Source organism: Schistocerca serialis, chromosome 5 (assembly GCF_023864345.2).
Source record: "Schistocerca serialis cubense isolate TAMUIC-IGC-003099 chromosome 5, iqSchSeri2.2, whole genome shotgun sequence".
NCBI classification, from domain to species: domain Eukaryota; kingdom Metazoa; phylum Arthropoda; class Insecta; order Orthoptera; family Acrididae; genus Schistocerca; species Schistocerca serialis.
This window is the reverse complement of record NC_064642.1, coordinates 259,530,586-259,558,028: the sequence shown is the minus strand read 5'-3', so window position 1 is coordinate 259,558,028 and position 27,443 is coordinate 259,530,586. Positions and strand designations below refer to the sequence as shown.

The 27,443-nt window shown below is 41.3% G+C and overlaps 1 protein-coding gene across 1 annotated transcript in view; it reads left to right on the top strand.

Annotated features, from left to right (window-relative positions):
• LOC126481052 (calpain-C) overlaps positions 1–27,443 on the top strand; it is a 453,845-nt gene that overhangs the window by 16,651 nt on the left and 409,751 nt on the right. The window contains exon 2 of the mRNA XM_050104532.1: positions 18,591–18,732. Coding sequence (XP_049960489.1) covers positions 18,595–18,732 — 138 coding nt within the window. The 5' untranslated portion in view covers positions 18,591–18,594. The remainder of the gene's footprint in view (positions 1–18,590; positions 18,733–27,443) is intronic.

Below are 27,443 nucleotides of genomic sequence, written 5' to 3'. Positions count from 1 at the left end.
CCTCCGGCCAAGACCCTTCCGACGATAGTTGCAGGGCCGTACAAGTCAACGGCCATTTGTCCGATGGAGCATAAAACCTGGTTCATCTCAGTGGACGTTCAGTTGCAGTATTGATGTACAAACTCCAGCCTTCCTCGACGATGAACAGCAGTCAGAAAGGGTGGATAAATCAGGCGCCTGTCGCGGAGGTCCATACGCAGCAATGTTCGTCGAACGGTTGAGGAGGAGACACTGTCGGTAGCTCATCAGGGCGGTCAGCTTCTCAACTGTTGTACCTCAGTTCGCCCTCACATATCTTAGCAGCCTTCGGCCAACCCTGTCATCTATTACCCGTAGTGCACTGAAGTTGCGTCGGTGGCGCCATTTTGTCGTACTCTGTGTACTCAACTGCAACAGCACGTGAATAGTTTACAGACTTAGCAGTTTCGGAAACGCTTCCATCGTTGGCCTGGAAGCCACATTCCGTTTTGGACGTCAGATAAATCGGTCCGTTCCTACATTACGACAATGACTACACTGTTTTCTACGTCCCCCCCCCCCCCCCCCCCCTCACCCCGACACGTTTTTTATACCCTCCACTGTTAGTGCTGCCACCTGCCTTCTGTGTGTGGTTATCGTACTTTGACGTCGAACATAGGCGGTGGTCACATTAATGTGACTGTGCTATGTATCTGGTAGAAGCCGACCTCGGGGAAGGCCAGTTTGGATTCCGCAGGAATGTTGGAACACGTGAGGCAATACTGACCCTACGACTTATTTTAGAAGCTAGATTAAGAAAAGGCAAACCTACGTTTCTAGCATTTGTAGACTTAGAGAAAGCTTTTGACAATGTTGACTGGAATACTCTCTTTGAAATTCTGAAGGTGGCTGGGGTAAAATACAGGGAGCGAAAGGCTATTTACAATTTGTACAGAAACCAGATGGCAGTTATAAGAGTCGAGGGGCACGAAAGGGAAGCAGTGGTTAGTAAGGAAGTGAGACAGGGTTGTAGCCTCTCCCCGATGTTATTCAATCTGTATATTGAGCAAGCAATAAAGGAAACAAAAGAAAAATTCGGAGTAGGTATTAAAATCCATGGAGAAGAAATAAAAACTTTGAGGTTCGCCGATGACATTGTAATTCTGTCAGAGACAGCAAAGGACTTGGAAGAGCAGTTGAACGGAATGGACAGTGTCTCGAAAGGAGGATATAAGATGAACATCAACAAAAGCAAAGCGAGCATAATGGAATGTAGTCGAGTTAACTGGGGTGACGCTGGGGGAATAAGATTAGGGAATGAGACACTTAAAGTAGTAAAGGACTTTTGCTATTTGGGGAGCAAAATAACTGATGATGGTCGAAGTAGAGAGGATATAAAATGTAGACTGGCAATGGCAAGAAAAGTGTTTCTGAAGAAGAGAAATTTTTTAACATCGATTATAGATTTAAGTGTCAGGAAGTCGTTTCTGAGAGTATTTGTATGGAGTGTACCATGTATGGAAGTGAAACATGGACGATAAATAGATCGGACAAGAAGAGAATAGAATCTTTCGAAATGTGGTGCTACAGAAGAATGCTGAAGATTAGATGGGGAGATAACATAACTAATGCGGAGGTATTGAACAGAATTGGGGAGAAGAGGAGTTTGTGGCACAACTTGACTAGAAGAAGGGATCGGTTGGTAGGACATGTTTTGAGGCATCAAGGGATCACCAATTTAGTATTGGATGGCAGCGTGGAGGATAAGAATCGTAGAGGGAGACCAAGAGATGAATACACTAGACAGATTCAGAAGGATGTAGGCTGCAGTAGGTACTGGGAGATGAAGCAGCTTGCACAGGATAGTGTAGCATGGAGAGCTGCATCAAACCAGTCTCAGCACTGAAGACCACAACAACAACTATGTACCTTTATTCACCACCTCTGAGAATCTTGAATCTCCGTAAATGATATTATTTTTGTTGTTGCTACAATGTGCTTACAGCATGTAAGGGAAATAAACAGTTCGTTTGAGGTAATACTTATTTTTCGCAGTTTGTGGAACAGTACTTCTATCCATTGTGGCAACCTTTTGCTATTACAATGTTCATTTGATTTCCATATCTTTATTATCGAGCTGTGGTGCCGTATAGGTGTTGAAGAAGACAAGATGAAAGAAGGGATGTACATAGTATGTTAAGGCTGAAAACGTACACTCTCCGTCCACAAAGATTCGAGACTGATTTGGTTCCTGACGTATAAGCGGAGTCAGCGCAGTAATTACAGTGGCAGCTTGGCCACCAATCGTAGCGGAACAACATCTCTAAGCCAAGCAGTGTACATTGTCCAGAATGTTTTGAAGAAGAGAAGTGTGCGCAAAGTTTGTGCCACACACCTTGAATCCCGAACAAAAACAACGAAGGCTGTATGCCTGCCGCGATGTGATTGAAATGCTGAATGCGGACAACTCTTTTCTGGGAAAAAAAATCATCACTGGTGACGAGACTTTTTGTTATCAGCACGAAATTACCGCGGAACGAAAAATTGCAGAAATTCATATGAAGGATGAGTACTTTGACGACATAACCGACATTCAAGCCAATGTGACGAGGGAGTTGAACAATATCCCAAAGAAGGACTTTACTGAAGGTTTAATGTGTTTATATTAAGGTTCTGGGCGTTGTACTCAACTGGGGAGAAGCTACATAGAAAATGTGAAGCATTAAAACCGGATGTAGTCAGAAAGGGAACATACGAAGTATAACATACAGGATTTGTCTTAATTGGATTACGATGAGGAATAATTTTATTTATTGCATCAGAAGTTCTGTTTTCCGTATCGATCTTCTGAGCCTTCTTCAGTAGAAGACTAGCACCAACAGTTGAATTAAGAATACTGTGACTGCCAATAGGAATTTAGTCTTTCAACACTATTCAAATTCAATTTCTTAATATAGCGATTCTTCTTGCATCAGGAGTAACAGTAATATGAGAACACCACAGACTTACAGGTTCTAATCACACTGAAAAATGGTTCAAATGGCTCTGAGCACTATGGGACTTAACTTCTAAGGTCATCAGTTCCCTAGAACTTAGAACTACTTAAACCTAACTAACCTAAGGACATCACACACATCCACGCCCGAGGCAGAATTCGAACCTGCGACCGTAGCGGTCGCGCGGTTCCAGACTGAAGCGCCTAGAACCGCTCGGCCACTCCGGCCGGCCAACCACACTGAAGCATGACGAGAACTATTCTTCACAGTACTATTGGGACTATGTTTCACTTTGCTTCAAATATATGAACAATGCAAAGAACCCTTCACTATCGCTGATGCAGTTTGTGGACCAACATTTTCCGTTGCCACAGGATTTCATGGACTCCACGCGATTATTGGAACGATCTTCTTAACAACATGCTTACTTCGACAATCAATAAATCAATGTTTCTTATGAATCTGGTCTCGAACTGTTTTGATTGTAATCTTGTTGTTTACATATAAAAATAACCGTGGCAATGAACATGAAGCGTAATGCTGATTTCCTATATAGGTCTTCTGGATTAGGTTCTAGTGAAGATAGTTTGCCGTTACTGTCTTTCAACCTGTTGTGACGTATCAAGTATGTATCTGCACTGGATGGAAGATCGAGATTGTAATGGACGAGTATAATTGAAATGAAAGGGAGGCAGAGGCTGAAATCCAGAGATGTTACGTAGCTCACTCTTTTCAAATGCTGTACAACAAAGAAGGCGATCAGTCTTAACGTTAAACTCAGGCGGACGGATGTTTAGCAACTGGACAATTATACCAATGCGTGGTGTCTGTTCTTTCAGACATGTCCGAAAGAATAGACACCACGCATTCGTATAACTGATTAGTCGAGAGGGGCAAAGGGTCCACCTTCTTCAGTGCATATTTTGAAAACACCGCTAGTTGCGTGCTATGTAAGACTTTTTTTTCTTTTTCCTTTCTAGCATTCTTTCTTTTTTCATAGTTGTACATGAATTTCTGGTGATAAAGCATAGTGTTTGTTTTTTTCTATAATGTAATAAGTAACTGTTCGTTGAAAGTAATAGTATGCAAATGATATCTCCGTTTTGGACATTAGTAATTAGGTTTTCTTGTCAACTGAATACGTAAAATATTTTGATTCTTCGTTTGTCATTTATTGCGTCAATTTTGATTGGAATGACTTTGTAAAGCTAAATTTATACCTGAGATATTGTACAAGCAGGACGAGAGCGATCAGAATATCGATTGTGAGGGTCGCATAGTGTGAGAAGAGCGTGTGTGGAATCATGATTGTACTGAGAAGGCGGAAGGAGGTTAAAAGTGTGTTGACTGTATCGTGTCGTGAAACAGTCGGGGCGAACGAAAGTGATTAACGATGAGATACATTTCTGCTGCTTCGTGTAACGGAATGTAAAAACGTTTAAAGTGGACAGAGAAGTTGGCTTCTGTAAAACCGCCAAACGAACTGCGTCGCGTGACTACAACATAGCTATGGACGGACGACATTGTAGTTTGTGTGTTCTAAATACTTTATAATTTCAGTGCATATTAGCGCCGTCGCTGAGTGCCGTGTGCATGAACCGTTAATTGTGCCACAGGCGCATAGAAACTGTTTATTACGAGTGTGCATGTTACCGCCAACAGTGGCGAGTTCGCGTTCGTGTTATTCGCATGGTAAACGAATTCCGCGATCGAAATAACTTTAAAAACCTCTACTGAACTGTGTTGCGTCAGTGTTGTACATGAGAGACATAGTAAATCGCTCGTGCGAATGCTGAAGTTGAATGTTGGCAACAACTGTAACAACGGCGTACTATCCAGTGGCCTATAATACACCACTGGTGAAATCGTCGCCGAGTGGAAAGTAAAATTCCACATGAGAATTCATATGCAGCATCTACAGATGTTGGAGCTGATTTCAACACGCCGTCTGCAATGATAAGCTGGCAACGACATTGCACCTCACTGGCTGCTTTAGCTCTCGTCAAAGACTAAAAGAACAATTAAAATTGTAAACTTTCTATTTGGTACTTGTTCGAAGAAACTAATCTTCAATTTGTCTGTTCTTCAAAATAAATGTGAAGTTAGCGAAATTTTGGTATTAATGTAGACATTATTGACCTCCATTAGTATAGTTGTTTCCAATCCTATGCTTATTTCTGTCATTCTTAATTTTAGCGCTGCTGCCACTGCCTACTGTTTTAAGTATCTCTTGGTGAGTGTGAAACATGTGTACACCGTAATTTCTGTGAGTGAATTTAATGTGAAATTATTTAGGCATTGTATTTGTGCGAATTGGGGCGCCCGCCATAAAGCTAAATGCAACAGCCAATGACAGCAGAGCTGTTGACACTCGCTTGGTGCGATATACGTAGATGCGAGTAAACATAATAACAAGTGTCAGACTGAGTACTTTGTGTTCACTTAGAAGTAAATGTCATATTGCCACACCATCATAACCATATACGCAGGCAGGTGTACCGTATTTAACTGTGTTAGGCAAAATCGCCAAATTCTGTTAGTAGAAATCAGAGAGTGTTTTTTCCACACCACATCAGATTTCCAACGAGCAAGTTTGACTCAGTGTTTTATGGCAATTTGTCGAAAATTTAGTGGCAGGACTGAGTCACGATTACTATATACGGTTTGATTCATAACTGAACTAGACAACATAGCAGGTGAAGTCTTAATTTTGTTAGCTGCGTGTAGCTGGATCACTACAGTATACACAAGTGCATCCTACCTCCTGAGGGAATCTCAGAGTAGCGAGCGTGAAGGAAATGGACAGGGACTGTGGATAGGAGGCGTTCGGTGGGAATGTGGGTCGCCCGTAAGGCGTACCGCGACAGTACACGCCGTTGCGATAAACACTGTGTCCCGGTGGCGCAGTCATTAACCCACCTGCCTAGTAAGCAGGAGCTCCTGGTCCGGTACGCGTTTTCACTCGTCGCAGCTGATTCCATGTAATGTACCGATGCAGCTGACATCACCACTCCCTTTCCTTTCTGCCCAATCCACCTTCTAACAATACCACCACTTGCAAAATAGCTTAGAAATCAGATTAATAATGTTGCTCACGCAGCATATGTTCGCTTTATCGGGCAACAACAAAGTTATTGACTGTGGATTGTATCCTCAGAATGGAAATAATGAAGTCACTGTAAAAGGTCATTTATTTTGGCACTTATCTTGAATGGATTCCCACGTAGATTTCGTCGAAGTTGTTATGGTTCATCTTGTTGATTCTAGGGTGATTCCACTTTGACTGCTAGAAGGTCCAGATCTGTATTTTAGCAATATTTGAAGACCCGACAAATGCGTTTTTCAGGAAATTCTTAGTAATCATACAATCCCAGATCAGAACAATGGTATGGTAGATATAACTTTTGACTTGGTGTTCACGATCCACATTTTTATTAAACTTCTTGTAAATTCACATATACTTCTTCTTAATTGTCACATCATCAAGAAAACAGTTTTGTATCAATCATCATGTATTTAATTTCCACTTTAACCAAACACAAGACTTGACTGTTCTTTTACAAACCGAAATAACAACTTAACTTCTGCAAAGTGAAACAAAGACTGCTCTGTGCGCATTCGCGCCAAAACGGTTACAAGTAAGTCAAAGATTATGACAGTCTCACAGAAATGAATACACACAAGAACCATATCACTGTAATATATCGATACATAGGAGTACCTATACATTAATAAAACCAAATGTGAATATTGTCACAAAAATATGTCTGTTACTTTGCAGAAAAGTAGTACGATATTACTGGTATTGAGAACTGGGGTTGGAGTGCCGTAATGGTCACGGAAATAAAGAACCATTACAATCTTCAGTTTACATACAATCCGATAAGCCGATACTTTATTGCACCGTACCGAGGCGTCTTTTATGTCTATGAATTTCTTCTTCTTCTTTTGCTATTGCCTTTGTTCCGCATCGTGCGAAGGGTCGGCAGGGTTAAGTACGGATTTGACATGGTTAATTTTAAGGGGTAGCCAGCTGCCCTTCCTGCCGCCACCCCCATACCCCCCAGAACGGAATGAGTGTACCCCAGCTATCTGTGTTTAGTGTAAATCATGAAATAGTGCGAAAGTGCTTCAAATGTCCACGATGCGTGTAACTGAGGCGGGACTTGGGGACCAGCCTGGTATTCAACTAGTGGGATGTGGAAAACCGCCTGAAAACCACATCCAGGCTGGCCGGCATACCGGCCCTCGTCAGAATCTGCCGGGCGGATTCGATCCGGGGCCGGCGCGCCTACACGAGGAAGCAGCGCGTTAGCGGTCTCGGCTAACCTGGCAGGTTTTATGTCTATGAATGTAGTTCCTAGTAATCGAATTTCTTGGTACCAATGAGATTTTTTGCGGCGCCTACTAATTCTGCTTGTCCTGTGCTGAGGCAACTGATAACTCTGCACATTATTTTGTTATAAACGTCGACGGATTTCGACGTGTTACTAACGCTTGATTTGAGGTGGTTAGCCTTGGCCGGCCTTCTACTGATTTACGACCAGAACTGGAACCGTTGTGAGGCCTTGACAAAGAAAATTGGCCAGGTGCGAGTAGGACTCACACACCGAGGATTCCGTACAAACTTAATTATGTTTGTAGACAGATAATGCATTTCGGAAATCGAGGATCTCGATGATTTTTGTCTGTTATCGAACTGATACTGGTAAGATATCTGATACAGGGATTCAAAGACTTTCGAAAATGTATTAATTTCAAGTCTGATGTCAGATAGAAAATGACAAAAGAAATATTTTTTTATGTGATGTGATTACAAATTAACAAATTTCGGATTTTTTTCCTTTGGTTGTAGTGTGAAACCTTGCTTCTTGGTAAATTTCATGACTCTAGGTCGACGTGAATTACCATGTAGTTTTTGATGAATGAGTTTGCGAGTGTCAAAATATGTGATAAAAATGGCCGTATCTTTTGATTGTAGTGACACGTAAGCTTCACGTTTTTACAGCGACAAGAGGCCGTAGATATTACTATGTGATATAAATTTCAACTCGATTCCTGAATTGTCGGACAGACAGACGGACAACAAAGTGACGCTATGAGGGTTCCGTTTTTACCGACTGAAGTACGGTACACTAAAAATTACAGTTTGTGGTATATTTGGAGATACTGAGACGTCAGTCTGTCTAACCTACTTTAAGGCAGCAGAAGGTGCACACCTGCAAAAAGGGATGCAAATTGTCTGTTGCAGAAAATTCTAAGACGCATTTAATTCACGGATAGCAACAAAAATTTGTACTAGATACCAGGTATAATGAGTTGATTTTGTGGTCTCTAAAGCATAGGCCATTTGGGAGTACGCCTTCCTTGTAGTGATACCACAATTCCTGTTGCTGATAGATGTCTTGACGTCCGCACGGAAGTGACGCAGGCGACAACCTACATGAAACGAATATTAAGCGCCGGTAGCATGCACGTGGCACGGTAGGCAGGCAGTGAGGAGGCAGTGCACTGTGTAAGGGAAGAGTGTCTCTGTCGTCGTACCTTGGCGTTTAGAATATGCAACACGCTGCAAAAGATAGTTTCCAATAACGTGCTGTGAATGGTCGTCTATTCGTGCTAGATCGAGGATAGGACGAATTGAGAACGGGAAGAACAACTTCTGATTTACGCTGTTCGAATTGTTAGATAAATTGCGCCTTGCATTTTCACGTTTTAATTGATCTAATTTCATTTTCGAGATCCGTAGTGGATTCTTATTTGAGGGCGGTAGATTGAAACCGATAACCAGTTTTAGAAAATTTGTTTTTAGATTTATTACCATTGCTGTGAAAGCGTTCTGCAGAAACACAAACTTATTATGTTGCTGCTCTACCATTTATTCGTTCAACATCTCTAGTTAGTCCAACTTGATAAGATCCCAAGTATTCCCACGAAAGTTTATAACAAAACTGTTGGATGTAATTTCTGCCATCACCGTTTTTTCGAAGTTCCCAAACATGTTTCAGCACCTCTGTGCCAACATCAGTGAGTTTCTGTTTTATTTAATATGTAATGTGAACATTTTTACTAAATTATTACAAAGTTACAGGAATATTTAGTTCAAACAACAATTTGTTTCTTTTAGTTAATACCTTTACACTCTGTATGCACTCATCATGCTCAGAAAAAGGGCTTGCCACACAAAAACGTGAGTAAAAGCCCTTTTTTGTCATCATGCTCAGAAAAAGGAGCTCGTCACACAAAAAGTCACGAAATATCGCGACAAACTAAATTACGTTTAAAGCATAAAATGATAGGTTAACTCCCAACAGAATTTCCCACAACATCGTTTAGTTTCAGATGACAAGCTACCTGCAATAAATAATGCACAAGTGGTCCTGAAAAACCAAGCAAACTGAGTGTAAAGGTATTAACTAAAAGAAACAAATTGTTGTGTGAACTAAATATTCCGGTAATATTGTAATCACTCAGTAAAAATGTTCACATTAAAGATTAAATGAAACATAAACCCACTACTGATGGCACAGAGGTGCTGAAACATGTTTGGGAACTTGGAAAAAGCGGTGCACAATTGGCGGAACTTACATCCAACAACAGTAAACACGGCAAACACAAGGAAACAGTGAAAGGTAGGTTGTTGCATACTGCTATGATAGATTAACATAAAATTTTTATGGTAGTTATTTTTCTGGGACAATAAATTCATAGTTTCATAACTTCTAGTGATATAGAAAACACTCATTTTCAGAGTTATAAGTTTCTATTACTAATGCACGTGGTTGGATTCCGCCGTGTTCTTAAGAACACATATCGGTGTTGTTGAGCGGTTAGCCGTGGTAGTCCATGTGTCCACATTAACGAACAGCATTTTACGAGTCACGATAACGTCTACAAATGTCTAGAAGGGCTATTTAAGGTAAAATACTGATGAAATTATCAAGAAATGGAGCAGATAGCACAAAAGTGGAAGTTGGGCAGTAACGCAGAAGCGCCTTAAAGTATTTCGCACGTCCAGAAGTCACGCATTGTCACTGATCTAAGTGCTCGAAACCTCGCATTTCTTTGTTATAGAACGTTTGCTAGCTAATTTGCTGTGTATCAGTATTTGATATTGGTAACGTCCTAGCTACACGTTTCATTTTAAATTAAATCTGTGATATTAATAAATTTAGCGAAAATTTTCTGTCCTCTACAAAATCATTCTTTTAAAACTTATACGGCCCGTAACTCGTGGTCGTGCGGTAGAGTTCTCGCTTCCCGCGCCCAGGTTCCCTGGTTCGATTCCCGGCGGGGTCAGGGATTTTGTCTGTCTCATGATGACTGGGTGTTGTGTGATGTCCTGAGGTTAGTTAGGTTTAAGTAGTTCTAAGTTCTAGGCGACTGATGACCATAGATGTTAAGTCCCATAGTGCTCAGAGCCATTTTTTTTTTTTTTTTTAATTTTACGCTTTGTCACAGATTTCACACAAGTATGAAACAAAACGGCGTAGCAGATAATGTAACTAAAATAAGTCAGATTGGAGTAAGGATATTACGATTGTTTACCTAAAATCAGTAATGAATATAAAAGAGAGAGCATAAATGTGGATTAGGTAGGCGAGTATCCTTTGCCCAACCGGCAACCACAAATGCCGTGTGATGCGGGGCATCGTCCTCGTTTCCACCTATCTTGCAGGCACTGCAAAATCCCAAGACACGCGGCATGCTTAAAGGATTGACCAGGAAACAGTTAAATGGAGAACATCAATATAAATTATGGAAACTGAAGAAATGAAGTAAAATTTGTGCCATCGTAGAAAAAGATGAGACTCAAATGTCTAGAGGGAAATTTAATTTTATCAATATAAATGTTGAAAGGCACACCTCTGCCGAAATAGTTCTGTCCATTAAGTAACGAGATGACGCAGCACAGATAACTGGACCAATACATGAGGACTGTGTACGGAGAAAAGAAGTAAAGATAGGTGGAAGTTTCGAAGAATTGGAATTTGGGTCGCGAAAATGAAGTAGCTCGAAAAGATCATTAATAACCAGATTTGTTTCATAGCTTTTAAATCATTGTACGTACGTAATATGTATGAATTGTAACTTGTTAATGAGAGATACAAGCACTTAAAAATGATATGTTTGTGATGTATTTTAAATATATATCTGTTGCCGGCTACGATAGATCTAGTGAATAAAGAAAGTCGTCTGTAAATCCTTTGAAGTGGGACGTCAGGCGTTATATAAATAGATTCTGGGTCGTTCTTTTGTATGTTTCAGTTTTAGATGTCTGTCGTACGTTTATAAACAACACGTCGTTTATTTTTTATGTGGTACCTTAGATCGTATTATTTACTAGTGGAGATGTGGATTCATTGAGGGGAACGATGTTTCGGATTGCCTTATATTCTACACCCATATTTTTTATGAGGTTGCGGTGACAGACTGATCTGTGTCGTAGTCTGGGACCTAGACTAGCTGGAAGGTGACAGTTTGATTCTGAGGTGACTAAACCAATGAACGTAACATGGCAGTTCCTTTCAGACAATGAGCTTTCCATCAATTTATGTCATTGATCAAAACTCCTATTTTCTGTCTGTGATCTCATATTTTCTAATTTTTAAATATTTTAAGGCATTAATAACAACAACATTCACGGTCCAGAACCACCTATTTCCATGGATGGGGAGTTCTGATTTGGATTTCTCGTGTTGTTAGTGACGTCAACCATCCTTCGTTTCCTTTAGGTCCACATATTCGCCATGTTAATGCCGACATCGGTGTCTCGGCACGGTACCGCATTGATAACTAATCCTGAGACGTTATTAATTTGAAAAAAAATGTTATATAATGAATCCACAAAGGGGTCTTCTACGTCACGATTTTGACCACTACTATCAATGCATGAATTCCACAAGTAAATGACGTGTTAGTGTTCTGCTTCGGTGACTATCGTGAGTCACCGTACCTTTCACTAATGCATTATGTGCTGGTTGATAAGCATGAATCCCCTGTAATTTTATCACATCTGCAAGTGAACGGTCGAAAATAGCAAAAAGTTGTGAAATTTAAGTGCTTTTATTGGCCACATACTGGAAAAAATTCTACACAAAATTTACATCCTTTGCCTAGCAATTTTTTGTATGTTCTGTACTGAAGTCTCCGCCTTCGCGATTCTTTGCTTATCGACGATCTGCAGTATCTGCTCAGTGAAGACTCCAGGTGTAAAGCCCAACTTGCTGAGGATGTGAAGCCTTGCCACATTCCCATCATTAAACACTGCTGCAGCTTCCAAAGCAGAAATCTGCACTACCAAATTGGAAACAAACACAGTCTTTGGACATCTTTTCCAAATAACAGCATTGAAACTTTCATTTGGGGTCTGTGTTTTCCCATGCAGACATTTTTCTAGCAGTTCTGGTGAAGCCAGTGCTCTAAAAGTTGGTTTAATGGCCATTGAAACCTCATTAGGAAGGTTATTTTTATGGGTATAAGCTTCCTCACTTTCCTTACTTTTCAAAAATTTGCACCATTCATTAGAACAGAGGCCATGTTGAGATGTAGTGTCTGTCGACAAGTAATGAAACCAAATGGCCCATACTGCTTTCCTCATACTGTCCAAGCTTGTGAGGTTACTTCTAATTGCAGCACCATAATAGACTTGTAGGCTGTCAATTCCCTTCTTTGTTAGTCTGTTTTTACCTCCCAGTGGCTTCCCATCCTCTAGTAGCTTGCCTTTATTGTCTGCAACAAGTCTTCAGAGTCGTCCACCCATCCTCTTCTGAATATGGCCTAAACGCTCCAGTTTCTCAATAGTGCAATCTTTTCCATAGGGCTGACTTTCAACTACATTCTTGAAAGCACTAGAGTCTCCATCTCCTAAATACTGTACGTATCTTACTCCATACTTTTGCAAAGATCTTTGGAAAATGAATTTCATATCTGCAGCTTCCATCCCACCACTGGAGCCTGCATAATTTCTTCTACAAACAGCTTTATGGGCTTCTTGCCATTCTATTTCTTTCCTGCATCAATATACTTCTTGTGCAAGGAACATGCAGAACAATATTTAGACGTCACCTCTAAGTCTAATACTTTTCCAGTTTCGACACTAATGATTGTTGAAACTCCATGCAGTGAAGTATGCCTCCTCTTCATCCAAGAACGGTCACAGGAAACTGCTGTATCGTTGCTATTAGTTGCTTCACAATTTTCTTGAGTTGCCCCCAGGACTGCCATTTTCATGCTCTCTTCACTTACTTCTGCAACTGCATTGAGGAGAGCAGTATTCAATGCAGAAAATTTTAGGGGAGGACCAGGCACGTTCATAATAACACATAAAAGGTTTCCACCAACTCTTCCAATCCCTATACATCTTAGTCCATAATTAAATCTCATATTGGCTTCATAGATTCTACTACTGACCTTTGATGTATTGAATGGTCTGTCAGCATCACAGTTTTGACACAAAATGTGCAATGTGCAGACCAAACTTTCTCTCTTTCCATCATCAACCAAATCCACATTTCCTCCACAAACAGATCACTTGCAGGCTTTTCTAAGTGCTTCTGCCACCATTTCCAGATCCACAATTCTGAAAATTGTATTTCCGTCATGATTTGTTTCTTGTGACACAATCCCTGTTCCAAGTTTTATTTTAGATGCACTTGGAGACAAGCTAATGTTTGCATCTGCAGGCCTGACCCTAACCTCAATGTCAGTTTTTCGCTTTATATTGGAAATATGGGACTTACTATATTTTTTAAATACTTTACCAGGCCTAGGCATTGTAAAAAGGGATCAACAGCTTCAACCTTGCACAAAGAATGGCACAATAAATCAAGTGTCACTCGAATTATACTGAACAGCACAAAACTTGTTTACAACACTCCACAGCCTTCTATACCACACTGATCGAACAAAAATGGCTCCACAGCCTTCTTTACAACACTGCTGTTATATATACAAAAAATCACAGCCTTGTAAAGCTATATTTTCTAGGTTCACAGGCCTAATTCTGCAATAAAATTTTTCCTCCATTTGGTACATTGAAAAGCGGGTTTGGCGCATTACACTGCTTAGGGTTTTAATTTCTTTATGCCATTTGTAGCTCGAATTTCAAGGAAAAAATTTGGTATAATAATCTCAATTATATTTACTATCAAATAAACAAATAAAAATAATTTGTAAATTTTTCATTATTTCTGCCACCGTCTTCCCTTAAGGAGACTTTCTAACGTATCTACAAGAAATGGAATACCACTCGCAAATCTGCAACGCAGCGTAAACGTAATGAAAAAAAGGGGATCCTAACCGACATGGATCAGAGGTGAGTCAAAGAGAATTGGCCTTAACCCAACAGTAGTCGCTACCGTCAATTGTTGCAGGCCCATCTTAACCAGAGTCCGAGCGAACACTGTGAAAGGAACTTCATACAGCGGGCAATTGGAGAGAGCTAATCTGCAAAAGGCCGTTACTCGCAGCGCTATACAAGGCAGCACGTCTTCAGTGGGCCAAACAACACAGAAACCAGACAGCAGCTGACTCGAGACGTAGAGTGGACCGATGAGTCGCGATTTTGCCTCGTTTCAAATGATGAAAGGCGTAGTGTGAACCGGCAGCCCAATGAGACGTTTAACCGGCAGTGTGCGGAGAGTGTAGTTCACGCCAGAAGTGGTCCTATGGTGTTCTGGGGGTATTTTTCGTACCACGTATGAATTAGGCTGTTTATTTAAACATTCTTCGTGACCAAGTGTCGCATTTTTAAACATTTTTGGAGGGAGACTATCAACAGCCTTCAAGTAATGTATAGAAAGCTGTTTGACCATCAGCCGCTTGTATTTTAAACCTAAATATAGACCTTTTCCAATCATGGACCATCTTCACGGATAATGGTTAAAATAGTTTAGACCACAAGATTACATTTGCCATCACTTAAATAATGTGTTGAGCATATCATGAACATTAATACACGACACAAGACCTTTAGAAGCAAACATACTAATAACAGGTGATAACAGAGCAGTATTGAAGAGAAGATCAGGACTATACGTATTACTTATACCTGAGTATTACTTACACCGTAGTAAATAAATATTTTATTTCTGTCAAGACTGTTTTTAATCCATTTTTATCGAGAAAGTGCATTCTGTGGTGCTGGACAATCGGCGATTAAGGAGTGTGTTGTAGTTTACACCGTTGGTATACGTTATTGTTTTTGTTGTTTTCAGTCCGAAGACTGGTTTGAAGCAGCTCTCCTCGCTAGTACATCCTGTGCAGGTATCTTATTTTTGGTATAGCCACTGCAACCTACATCCATTTGAACCTGCTTGCTACAGCAAACCTTGGTCTTCCTCTACAATTTTTGCTCCCCCCGCCCTCACCCCCAACCCCCTCATTTCCGACCACTACCGAAGTGGCGATTCCTTGATGCCTAAGGATATGTTGTATCAGACGATTCCTTCTTTTAGTCGCGTTGTACCATAAATTACGGTTTGCGGTCACACCTGAGCGGATTCCTACGGAAGAAATTATCGATTCCGTGAAAACTGCACTCCGGCACACATTACGATAGAAGCTGAGAAAATTAGGCAGGAAACCGTTTGAGTTCTACTACATGCCAAGCCACCGAAACACAACCCTAGCCGAGAGAAAAGGGCAGCTATCAAGGGACTGAAGGACAACGACGAAATTGTGATATTAACAACAGAAAAGGCAATGCTACTGTCATCTTAGGCACCGTGCAGTACGTGGACAAGATGAAAGAATTATTAAATGATCCCATCTACAAAGAACTAAGGGCGGACCCTACGGCGAAGATAATTCTAAAGACGCAGACCTCGACTAAGCACTTGAGAATTGGCGCTGACACGGCCAAGGGTCTTACTCCCAGAGTACCAATCGCTCCTAGAATTTACGGTGTTCCAAAGATACGAAAGGACAGTTATCCTTTGATGTCAATAGTGAATGGGATCAATTCGCCTACTTACAATCTGGCAAAGTATCTAGCCTGAAAATTAAGACGTCTAGTTGGCAAGATGGACTCTTACGTGAAGAACTCGATGCACTTTATAGAACGCCTAACGGGTGAAACAATTTTATCTATGGACATCATAGTCAGCTTTGACGTGAAGTCACTATTTACGAACGTGCCGGTAGATGAAACTATCCGAATCCTTCAGGAGCATGTCCCGCCAGACATATGCGACCTGGCTGAGTTGTGCCTGACTTCAATGTACTTCACATGGAAGGGAAAATACTACGAACAGACAGACGGCGTAGCAATGGGGTCTCTCCTATCTCCGCTGGCAGCCAACATATTCATCGAAGCCTTTGAATCAACGGCCCTTGGTTCAACTCCTTTGCTCCCACGTTGCTGGTTCAGATAGGTGGACGACACATTCGATATATGGTCTCATTGTGAAACGGAGCTACACAAGTTTCACGAATATTTGAACAACATGCACGGGAAGATACAGTTCACGCTCGAAGTAAAGAAGAATGGTGGAATTCCATTTCTAGACGGCGAAGTATACAGGACAACGGAGGGCACACTGGGTCACAGAGTATATCGCAATCCTACACATACAGACAGGTATCTGCACGCCCAATCCTACCACCATCCTGCGCAGAAGAACTCGGTCATCCGTTCTTTGGCAATCCGTGCGCAGCGCTCAAGTGGTGCTCAAAACATGACACCTGAGCTTAAAGGATTACGCGCAGCGTTTCTAGCCAATGGCTACAGCCATAAGTCAATCCAAACAGCCTTATCGACGAATACTAGCAAGCAAGATTTCCTGTCCTGGATCGTCATTGGTGACGAGTAACGATGTCTTCCTGCAAACATAAGGAAAAGAAAAGAATGGTTGAGCCCAAGAAAAGCAGCAACTCCACGTAAAAAGACCTGCGCACGTCCGCGAAAAATAATGTTATGAATCAGATGGAGCAGCGAAGGTGTGGTGTACTACGAATTGCTTCCCCGAGGTATGATCATCACTGCTGACATTTATTGTCAACAACTGCGACGTCTTACTGGCGCAATCTAAGAACGATCAGAAAGACCGCAAGAAGTAATGCTACTCCACGAAGATGCCCACCCGCATTCTGCTAGACTAACACAAAACTCCACACAAGAATTGGGTTAGGAAGTCATTTGGCACCTGCCTTATTCACCTGATCTTGCGCCCTCGGATGTTTCACTTTTTCATCTCTCTATCGAGCAACCTCCAAGCAACTTCCTTCCCGGGTGAAAATGCGCTCCGAACATCGCTGGACGCGTTCTTCGCCTCAGAACAACGTGATTTCTACAGATTGTTGTAAATAGTGTAGGGGAGTATATTATTAATGACTAAAGTCTCTGTTCTGTGTGTCTGTTGTGTTTATTAAACTTATGAGAAAACGTTACGAACTTATCCACCAACCTAATACTTCTTATCTGGAAAGAAACATTATGAGGGTAAGAACCAGCAAGTTGCTATTGGAGTAGCGGTCATAACATGGAGAGAGAAGGTGGTGGAGAGGGGGGGAGAGAGGGAGATGGACAGAGAGTTGGGGAGAGGAGATGGACAAGGGGGGGGGGGCGGGGAGAAGGAGGTGGATAGAGAGAGGTGGGAGTAAGAGATGGTCAGATAGAGGGAGGATTAGGGCTAGTAGAAGACTGGAATAAATACGTGCTTGGACAAGTTCGGGTACTCAGCTAATAATAGAATAAACGAACTTTAAACTGCGCATGTGTTGCGCGGTTATGTCATTGCTGCTCTTGCACTGCGACAATAAACTGTATGTCATAGAGAGTCCGACCTCTGGAGCTTCTAACAACCCTACCACAACAAAGGTCAAAAATTAATTATGATTGTGGTGTTGCTCATTGCATTTTCGGGCAACAACAACGTTGTATTATGAGGCAGGTGTTATTAGAGCACAGTTAATGAAGTCATTTCATGAAATAATGGATAAACTAGGCACTCATCTTTTCGTGTTTCCCACGCTGGTCTCGTTGTGAACTCGTGGCTCAATCGTCGAAAATCTAGGTGGTGGTGATGATTCCAAGCTCGGATGCAAAGAGGCCTAGGTGTTATTCTGCGATATTCAAAAGTTTTATAGATGTGTTTCATAAACCAATCTTGAAGATTAAACTTTTGCAAGTTAGCACAATGGTGATGTAAAAAAGTAACCAGCACTCCGAATTTAAGTTACACTTCTTTTTTATTACTTTTGTTGCAATATCACATAACTCACAAAACATCACTTCACAATATAAAACATACTTGAAAATATCTTCCTCACTGTTAAAGTTCACATTTTATAAACTGACTACAATTTGCGTCTTTTCAACATGACGACCAAGACTTGACTCTCTCTAATAACCTCTTACACGCCCAAAAATCAGAGTTACAAGTACGTCAAAGATCATAGTGACAAAAAAAGAATACACATGAGAATAATATCATTGCAATATAAACATATCGATGTATCAAAGTACCTCTACATTAATGAAATCAAGTCTGAATGTTGTCACAGAAATATGTTAACTATTCTACAGAAACACAGTAGAATATTGCTGAGGTTGAGGTGAGGTGCCGTAATGGTTACGTAATTCAAGTACCATTACAAACTCCGCATAACAGGTGTCGCTACCTGCTGTTTCAGGGCCATGACGGACTACGAGCGCATCAAGCGGTCGTGCCTGAAGCGCGGCGAACTGTGGGAGGACCCAGACTTCCCGGCGACGCAGTCCTCCGTCTTCTACCACCAGACGCCGCCCTTCCAGTTCGTGTGGAAGAGGCCCAAGGTGAGTCCCCCGCACGTCACCGGCAGCCGCAGCGTTCACTGCGTATTCTAGTGGCTACTTGTTATCATTTATATGTATACTTTATATTATGTATGTATACTTTTTGCTATATTGCTATATTTGCTATATTTTTATATTATATGTATACTTGTTATCATTTATAAGAATAAGTCTCCTCTCTAGGTTGGAAGCTCTTGCGCACCAATAAATCCCGCATGTCTGTAAGAAAGATCAGGTCACTGTTGTTAGCAAAGAGGCTAAAAGACCGGATACGCAGAATTGGTGACCAACAGGCCGACGTCAGTTACAGAATCCTAGAGCATACTTTAAGCTCAAACATTATGACGTCCCTGGAGAAAAAGAAACTTGTCTCACATAATCAGCTCGAATTCAGGAGAAACCAATCGCGTGGAACGTAACTTGCACTATTCATTTAAATAATCTGTCATACATTATCTGCAAGTGAACAGGAAGACTGTCTATCTTCCTAGATTTCCGAAAGGCTTTCGACTGATAATCAGAATACGATCGTACATAATATCTTCACAGATAAGTGATTCACTCACCCACTCACTGGTCATACCGGACTCGAGAGTCCATTACCGCAGCACGTATTCACAGATATGTGATTGGCTCTGTCAATATTTTTAAGAAAATAAACCAATGTGTAATATTGGAAAGCGACTGTCCGGCAGAAACCTAAGTGTAGTGGTAAAAGAAGTGGTACGGCTGTGTTGAGTCGCGAGTGAAAATTGTTCTTCAACACAATGTATTTGACAAAAGTATCATGCATTTAGAAAAGACACCAGTGATAAGAAATTCAAGGCAGTAACAAAAACTGCTTGTCCATGATTCTGATTGTAGCATTTCATTCGTTGAGTGGAAAGATTAATTCCTCAAAAATCATTTAAATATTAATAAATATAAGGTGCACCTCCTGTACATATCCATAGCAATTTAAGTAACACATATTTAATCTTAATAGTAATAAGATAATCAGTGATTAATGAAACAGAATAATTCTTTATTAATTTGGCAAATCACTGAGACTGGAACTTGGACTTTACAACGATTAAGATTAATTGAAACACAAGTGTAACTAATGAAACTGTCACTCAGTTACTCAGGTAAGGCTCCTCCAGCTACAGTTTTAACGCATCACTTACAATATCTCTGTATACACAAGTGAAGCCTTACCACAGTTAAAAGTCGCAAGTATTACAATGATAATCAAATGAGTCAGCCGTACTAACATGGAATAATTGTACAAATATTCTCTACATAACCACCACAGTGATATTATCCAAAAACGTCACCACTGCCCAAGCGCCGGATGGAGCTAAAATTCCGCTTCAGACAGACACACTATCCGATAATCTTAAATCTGTCATAGGTTCAAATGGCTCTAAGCACTATGGGACTTAACTTCTGATGTCATCAGTCCCCTAGACTTAGAATTACTTAAGAAGAGCTAGTTCATTACGACCAATGCGAGGCGCTGGTTGAAGTCACGTGATTTCCGTTCGTCACAGCCAGACATTCCCGCGCAAGGCTGCTGTTAGCATCAGTTAGTGTTTCTCTGCTTCCTCGTAATCATACTGCATAGTAGCAGGGGTGCTCATACCGGGGGCAAAGGAAAGCCACCCTCCCGAAGCCCCACCCCACTCTAACCTCTCTCAGCTCTCAGGGAAGGGAAAAATGTTGTGTAGTCAGGTGTTTTTAGAACTATTTTATGACTATTTACGAGTCGCCATTTGTCTTCCAAAATATTAAGAATCCTCCATGTCTAAACCCTCCCCCCCTTATGTAAACTATCATATTGGCGCCCTGATAGTACTAATACTATTTATTCATTTATTTATTGCTTATTTGTCTTTACCAGATTAGGGTCCTATGGCCTCTCTTACATCTGACCAGGAACAACACACAAAAAAATGTTACATAGCAAGCACATTAATAATTATTATTTCGTCACTTTGATAGTGCTGAATTAAATTGGATGAAGAAGTGTAACAGATACATCAGAAAACGTTTCCCATAAAACGTAATGCCATTGTTACATTGTTTAGTTGTGAAGCAACAATAAAATCAGAGCTTTTGGGAAAACACTGAAAAGGAGTTTAAATATTACAGTTGTCAGTTTATAATTTTTTTTACAGGATTTCGCATACACTACTAAATTGTTACAAATATATAATATGATATAGCTAGCATTATACAATAAGGTTTAAGTTATTTGACAAAAAAGGGATATTTCCTCCTGAAAATCATTCAGAGCTGAACATGTCCAAATGATTCATGCAAATGAGATCATGTCAGTATTTAAATATACTTTTTAAAGGAATATTTCCTTCGCAGATTCAGTTTACAAACATGAACTGCAGTTTGGCGCTAACGTAAAGGTGTCTGCGTTGCAGTAGATTATTTTAAGCTGAAACAAGTTTCATGTTGATAGTGAGATACTGCATTTACTGGATGTGTTTGTCTTTACATGTCACCTCCTCAATTATTCCGTCGTTTATGAAATATACCGACCATATAAAGATAAATCCCAAGGTCAAAGAGATCGGCCTCCTACAGGCCGTCGAACCATCGTCCTTCCACGGGCACAGTTGACGATCCCCCCCCCCCCCCCCCCCAATGTTCGTCGCGCATCCGACAGCCCCTTTTACGGAGCACACTCCCAAAGGCCGCCGCATGATCATACTTAGAGGCATACTTTACTGCCGCTACGCGCAGATCGCCTTGGCATAGCATGTAAATTGCTGCGGACGTGTGGCAGCATTGAAAATAATCTCAAGTGTGTCCCTATGAAGCGTAACAGGATCTCTGATATCCTCAGTGTACATATAAGATTTATAAGCTAGTGTCGGTAGCTCTACTTGATAGTCTGCTGACGATACTAAAGTTTACGGCAGTGATTCCCCACCTTTCTTAGACTATTACCCGCGCAATCAGACCTTAGCTAGTACCCCCGCCCTTCTTCCGCATTATCACCAACTTTAACACGTAACTAAACTGTAGAATGAAAGACTTTTCTTGGAACACTTTTATTTTTAAAATGATGAAAGATGCGGAAGATGAATGTATTTTGTGTGTATGTTCGCGCGCGCGCGCGCGCGCGCGTGTGTGTGTGTGTGTGTGTGTGTGTGTGTTTTAGAATGAATGATGAAGCAATGTGCAGTGCATAGCAAGTGCAGCCTACAATTCCTTTTCAAATAAGAAAGCTAATTACCCACACTGAGGATAGACACTTGCTACGAAACATACTTCCCCTGCGTTACTCCCCTCCATTGCGGCACCTGTAGACTGCAGCCCCATTTAAAATCAAACAAGTTCAAATGTGTGCACTATACTTGCTGCTTATGAGTCACTTGATTGCTGGACCCCTTACTTCTGAACCGGCGCAGTTGTACGACTTGAGGCTGTTAATGCTTTGTGTCTAATTCATTTATCTGTTTCGAAGCTAGTAATGAAGCAATTTCTGGAGTACTGCTGATACTATATAGAACTTGAGATATTTAGCATTTGTTACTTATATGTCTCACTTTTATTATCAGAAATTTACAGGACAAAGCACAACATATGCTTGTAATGGATGTACTATTTGAGGAACCTGTAACCTCCGTCGCATTAATGCTACTAACTGAGAAAAAGTAATTATTGATAACTAATGTAATCAGTATTAGCACTCCGTCTTCAGGCTACGAGTGGCCTAACGGGACCATCCGACCGCCGTGTCATCCTCAAGGAGGATGCGGATAGGACGGGCGTGGGGTCAGCACACCGCTCTCCCGGTCGTTATGATGGTATTCTTGACCGAAGCCGCTAGTAATCGGTCGAGTAGCTTCTCAATTGGCATCACGAGGCTGAGTGCACCACGAAAAATGGCAACAGCGCATGGCGGCTTGGATGGTCACCCATCCAAGTGCCGACCACGCCCGACAGCGCTTAACTTCGGTGATCTCACGGGAACCGGTGTAGAATCAAATAGTGAAGTTTTTACACCTCAGAAAATTTCATTTTACGCCTCAGGGTTGAGAACCACTGGTCTACGGAGATGTAGCGTTGTTTAACGAGCGTAAAGAAATGCCAGAATACTTGTACGATATTCCCACTTGATGTAAATATAGAGAAACAACCCACTAGCATCATCAGGCTACAAGACTAGATGTTAACGTCTGGTACACTCGTCACATCGTCTAAATATTTTGCGATAATACTAAGAAACGATACGAAACGGGACGAAAAGTAAAATCAGTAGACTTAGATTTGTTGGGAGGCTTCTGGGAAAATGGGGTGCATCTTTAAAGGAAACCGTATTCACGACGATAGTATGATCAATTCCAGAGTAGTGTCTTAGCATTTGCACTCCTTACTAAGTATACATGACAGTAGCCATTGAGCGAATTCGCAGGTTCGATGTCAGGGATTGCACTAACTCGAAATAGCCCTCGCGAACGTGTAAGAGCAGCGGTGCGAGATATGAGCTTCCTAGATTCCCAGCAGCTTCAGATTTTTTTTTGTCTTCGGACTTGGCAGTCTGATCCAAAGGTAGACAAATAGACAACTGGTACAATTATCTTGAGATTATTTCCGTAATTACACAGCGTGGTTGTAATTAAACTTTCGCTACTCGAACCAGTACAGACGGAAATCGCATTCGGGAGGACGACGGTTCAATCCCGCGTCCGGCCATCCTGATTTAGGTTTTCCGTGATTTCCCTAAATCACTCCAGGCAAATGCCGGGATGGTTCCTCTGAAAGGGCACGGCTGACTTCCTTCCCCATCCTTCCCTAATCCGATGAGACAGATGACCACGCTGTCTGGTCTCCTTCCCCAAACCAACCAACCAACCAACAGACGGAAAAATATTTACCGTATGGGTGCCCATCTTTATAGGAACGGTATTCAGACGGTGCGCAACAAGATTTACGTTGATGGTAGTGTTACTGTCATGACTTGCAGTTAGGTGCCGGCACTGCTACGGGGTCGTAGGGCTGAAACACAAACATCAGTGTGCGTTACAGTTGCAGACAGTCAAAATGGATCTCTACAAGGTGAGCAAGGCTTTACTCGTAAAGCTGCTCTGTCAAAACAACAGCTATAGCGCTGCTGCTCATCGCGAGTGTCGACGCATTAAAGGAATGTGGAGAGGTCCTCAGTCCTCTTTCCGCACTGGAGTTGAAAAACGTGGTACAGAAGTTCGAGTTAACTAGCGATTTGGAACTTACTCCTGGGAGAGATCGACAGCCAGTTGCGCCACGAATTGTTGAAGAAGTTACTGTTGCCAGGGATGAGAATATTTGACGCAACAGTGCGAATTTCAGTTTGTGCAAGGGCTGTGTCACGAAAGCTGAAGATTCAGTCATTCAGTGGACCACCGTTGGATAATGCTGCAAGCAACTGTGAAACGGTATCCGTACAAACTTCCAGGCAGTCATGGATGTAGATGGTCGTCACATTGAGGAAGGTTTGTAACCTGGAACACAAACATAGAATGCAATTAATAAATATTATCTTCTCATGTAGAAATTAAAATGTATTTCTTTCAATGATGTTATTCATTACTTTTCTTCCACATGTCTTTACAAATGTTTCCACAAAGTTTCATTGCCCTACGATCACTCGTTTTTCATGAGGGCCCTCTCAAATAGCGAAAGTTTAATTATATTTTGGAAATTTGTGGTAAATTCCTATGGGACCAAACTTCTCAGGTCATCGGTCCCTAGGATTACACACTTATTAATCTGACTTAAACTAAATTATGCTAAGGACAACACACGCACCCATGCCTGAGGGAGAATTCGAACGTCCTACGGGGGGAGCCGCGCGAACCGTGGTAAGGCTCCTGTATGTAAACCTGCCGTCAATTTCAAAGAAGAAAGAATTGTATCATGGTGGACTTAGATGTATGCTGACAGCAAAATTAATCTGCCCAAAAACGCAAGAGGTAATTACGACAGAATGCGGCCATTCAAGAACAGCGAAGAGGACCGCTATGATCGCTCCAGGTACGCTTTGCCTCCCCCCCCTCCCCCCCTCCCGCCATAGGACGTGGTAGGACATGTCAGTCTACGGGTACCAGTATTCGGTTCATATGACGTGTTATGTACTTCTGTGAGAGATCCTGAATGAACGGAAGAAATAAATAGCCAGGGTATATCAGAAATACTTTTAACGACTTTGGGGATAATTCCTTACATCGGAGTAATAAACAAAATCAGATGAACGTAAGTCCTTAGTTGTTGGGTTATTAAAGAAAATACGTTCGGCCTTGCTGACAGACGAGGCAACCTTTGGAAAAACTGAAGGGCAAGTTTTTACAACCGGTATTTATGGGTGGGTGAAAATCCTCTGAATCATTCCACTCCAGGCAGTAGACATCATTAGTAATTTAAAATTTCATTTGCTGGAATTGTAGGTAACTGTGTGGCAAGAACGTACATTCTTTCATCACGCCTTAAAAATGCGGTGTATGAGAACTTCTTTCAGAACATTCTTTCATATTTCCTACAGGTTTTGCCCCTTAAAATAGGAGTAAACATGTGCTTTGCGCATGGTAGGGTCCGGCACGTTAGTCAAATTGTTGGAGAAACGTTGGATGACATGTGTTTTGGGGAGGAGCGGTTCCATGGGTTGCGCGTTCGCCTGGCTTCAGTTCTTTGGATCTGCCACACGACTGTTTCACACTGTAAACAGTCATAATGCAGAGACCCTTAATCAACGGGTTAAGAAAGCCTGAAAAACCAATAGATATCGATTGCCGCAGTTCAAAAGATCGTGACAGGCTACAATCTAGTGAATGCATGTGTGTGTAGAAATAAGTAGAGGAAAATTTAGCATTAGCTAAAAGTTTCTGAAATGAGAACTTCGTGTTCTTTTATTAACTAAAAAACAAAGGATTTTTAGACACAAGTTTATATGTACTTTTATCTTGTTTTGGTGCGACGAATTCTAGCCCTTTGTGAAAGTATTTCTGATTAACTCTCCACGTTCAAATGAATAACACTATGTGAGTAGTTGTACGACGAATGAAGATTATTCTCTCCATGTCTGCTGTCTTTACTGAACTCCCACCCTCCCTCTCCCTCTTGTAGCGCGGGAGTCACTGAATTTCTGAAAGAAAAAAAATTACAATAAAATTTCAGATGTTCATTCACTTGGGCATTTGTCTCCAATACTCAAAAGTAATTTGCTCGATGCAGTCATGTGTCGACACATCATAGGTTAACAACGAACCCTTTCTACTCGTCTACAGATACTCATTTGAAAGATTATTGGAAGTAACATGTCTACCCACTGATAGGCGTCTGGATTTGGCTAATGTTAATGTATGTGAGAAATAATCTAAAGACCACCGTGAGGTTTTGCGTTAATACAGGAGAACTTCGGTGCGTTGTAAGACATTGAAAGATCCTTGCTCAAAGTACCTCTTACAGAAATGACATGTGTATTCCTGGCGAGGAAATCATCAAAAGAATGTGGGAAAAATTAAATCAATGCCTCCTGGGTCTGTAACAACAAACTGTGAATGAAATAAAAGTAAGATAATAGCAAGAACTGATTGCCACAAAGTACGAGTAATATCTCCAGATCACAAGGAAAATCGGGCGATCTGCAGCTCTCACTTGGTGAATCACTAGTGAAGACTGTTACTCTTGTTTAGAAAGCTAGCGATTCGCTAAATGACTTCGTAAAGTGCACTTGCGCGGATTGCTTTTGATACCACGAGATAGAAAGCAGCTAGGACGGGAAGAGAAATGTAGATCGTTCTGCAGTTAACCACGTTAATTACTCCGATGAGAGTCTTTGATGTTTACGCATATTATTTTCGTTTTTTATTGTGCATCGTGGATGGTGACGTAAATACATGAGTTAAGGGCCGAAAGACATCTTTAGGCAACTGATCCTTTGTAAAGTTCTTTTAATGTTCCATTCGCCCCCTATGATTTATTTGCCTCTGGATGGATGGCTTTATTGATGCGGTGGTTAAAAAACAAATCTTTTCGAAATTTCTTTAAGTGCATAAAGCACATGAAACTAGGGTTCCAAGAAAGGGTGCTGTAGGTTTTGTATTACTCTGCTTCATTACTAGAGTTTCTTACATCGACACATCTGTGTGGCGAAGGGTGCTAATGGTGTCATCATCTGTTCACTTCCTCTCTGTTCGGCTCGCGAATGATTGGTGAAACCGTATAACCTCTAATTTCCCTGATTGTCTCGTCGTGGTCGTTTCGTGAGACATTTGTAGGAGAATTTAAAGTACGACAACGCCTCTCTTGTAGCGTCTACTAGTGGAGTGTAGCTCCCTCACACTTATTGAACGATTCTGTGACGAAATGTGCTACTCTTCGTTGGATCTCCTACACCTCTTCTATTAATCCGATCTAGTAAGGTTCTCAGGTAACGAACAGTACTCAGGAATATAGACCAGCCATTTTCTCCTCGCTCTATTTGCGAGAGGTACAGAAAAGGAAATGAATGGAGTGATATAAGGTTTCCTCCGCCACGCAGCGTAGAGTGGCTTGCGCAGTATGTGTGTAGATGTAGAATCGACCTTACCAGTACTTAAGTAAATTATTTGGGAATTACTTAAAATTCCTTTACATTCTTACAATGAATCTCCACCTGACATCGGATTCTTCTGCAATCAGTTTCGTGTGGTCATTCACGAGGCTGATAGTGCAATTGAACAATAGTAGATCCC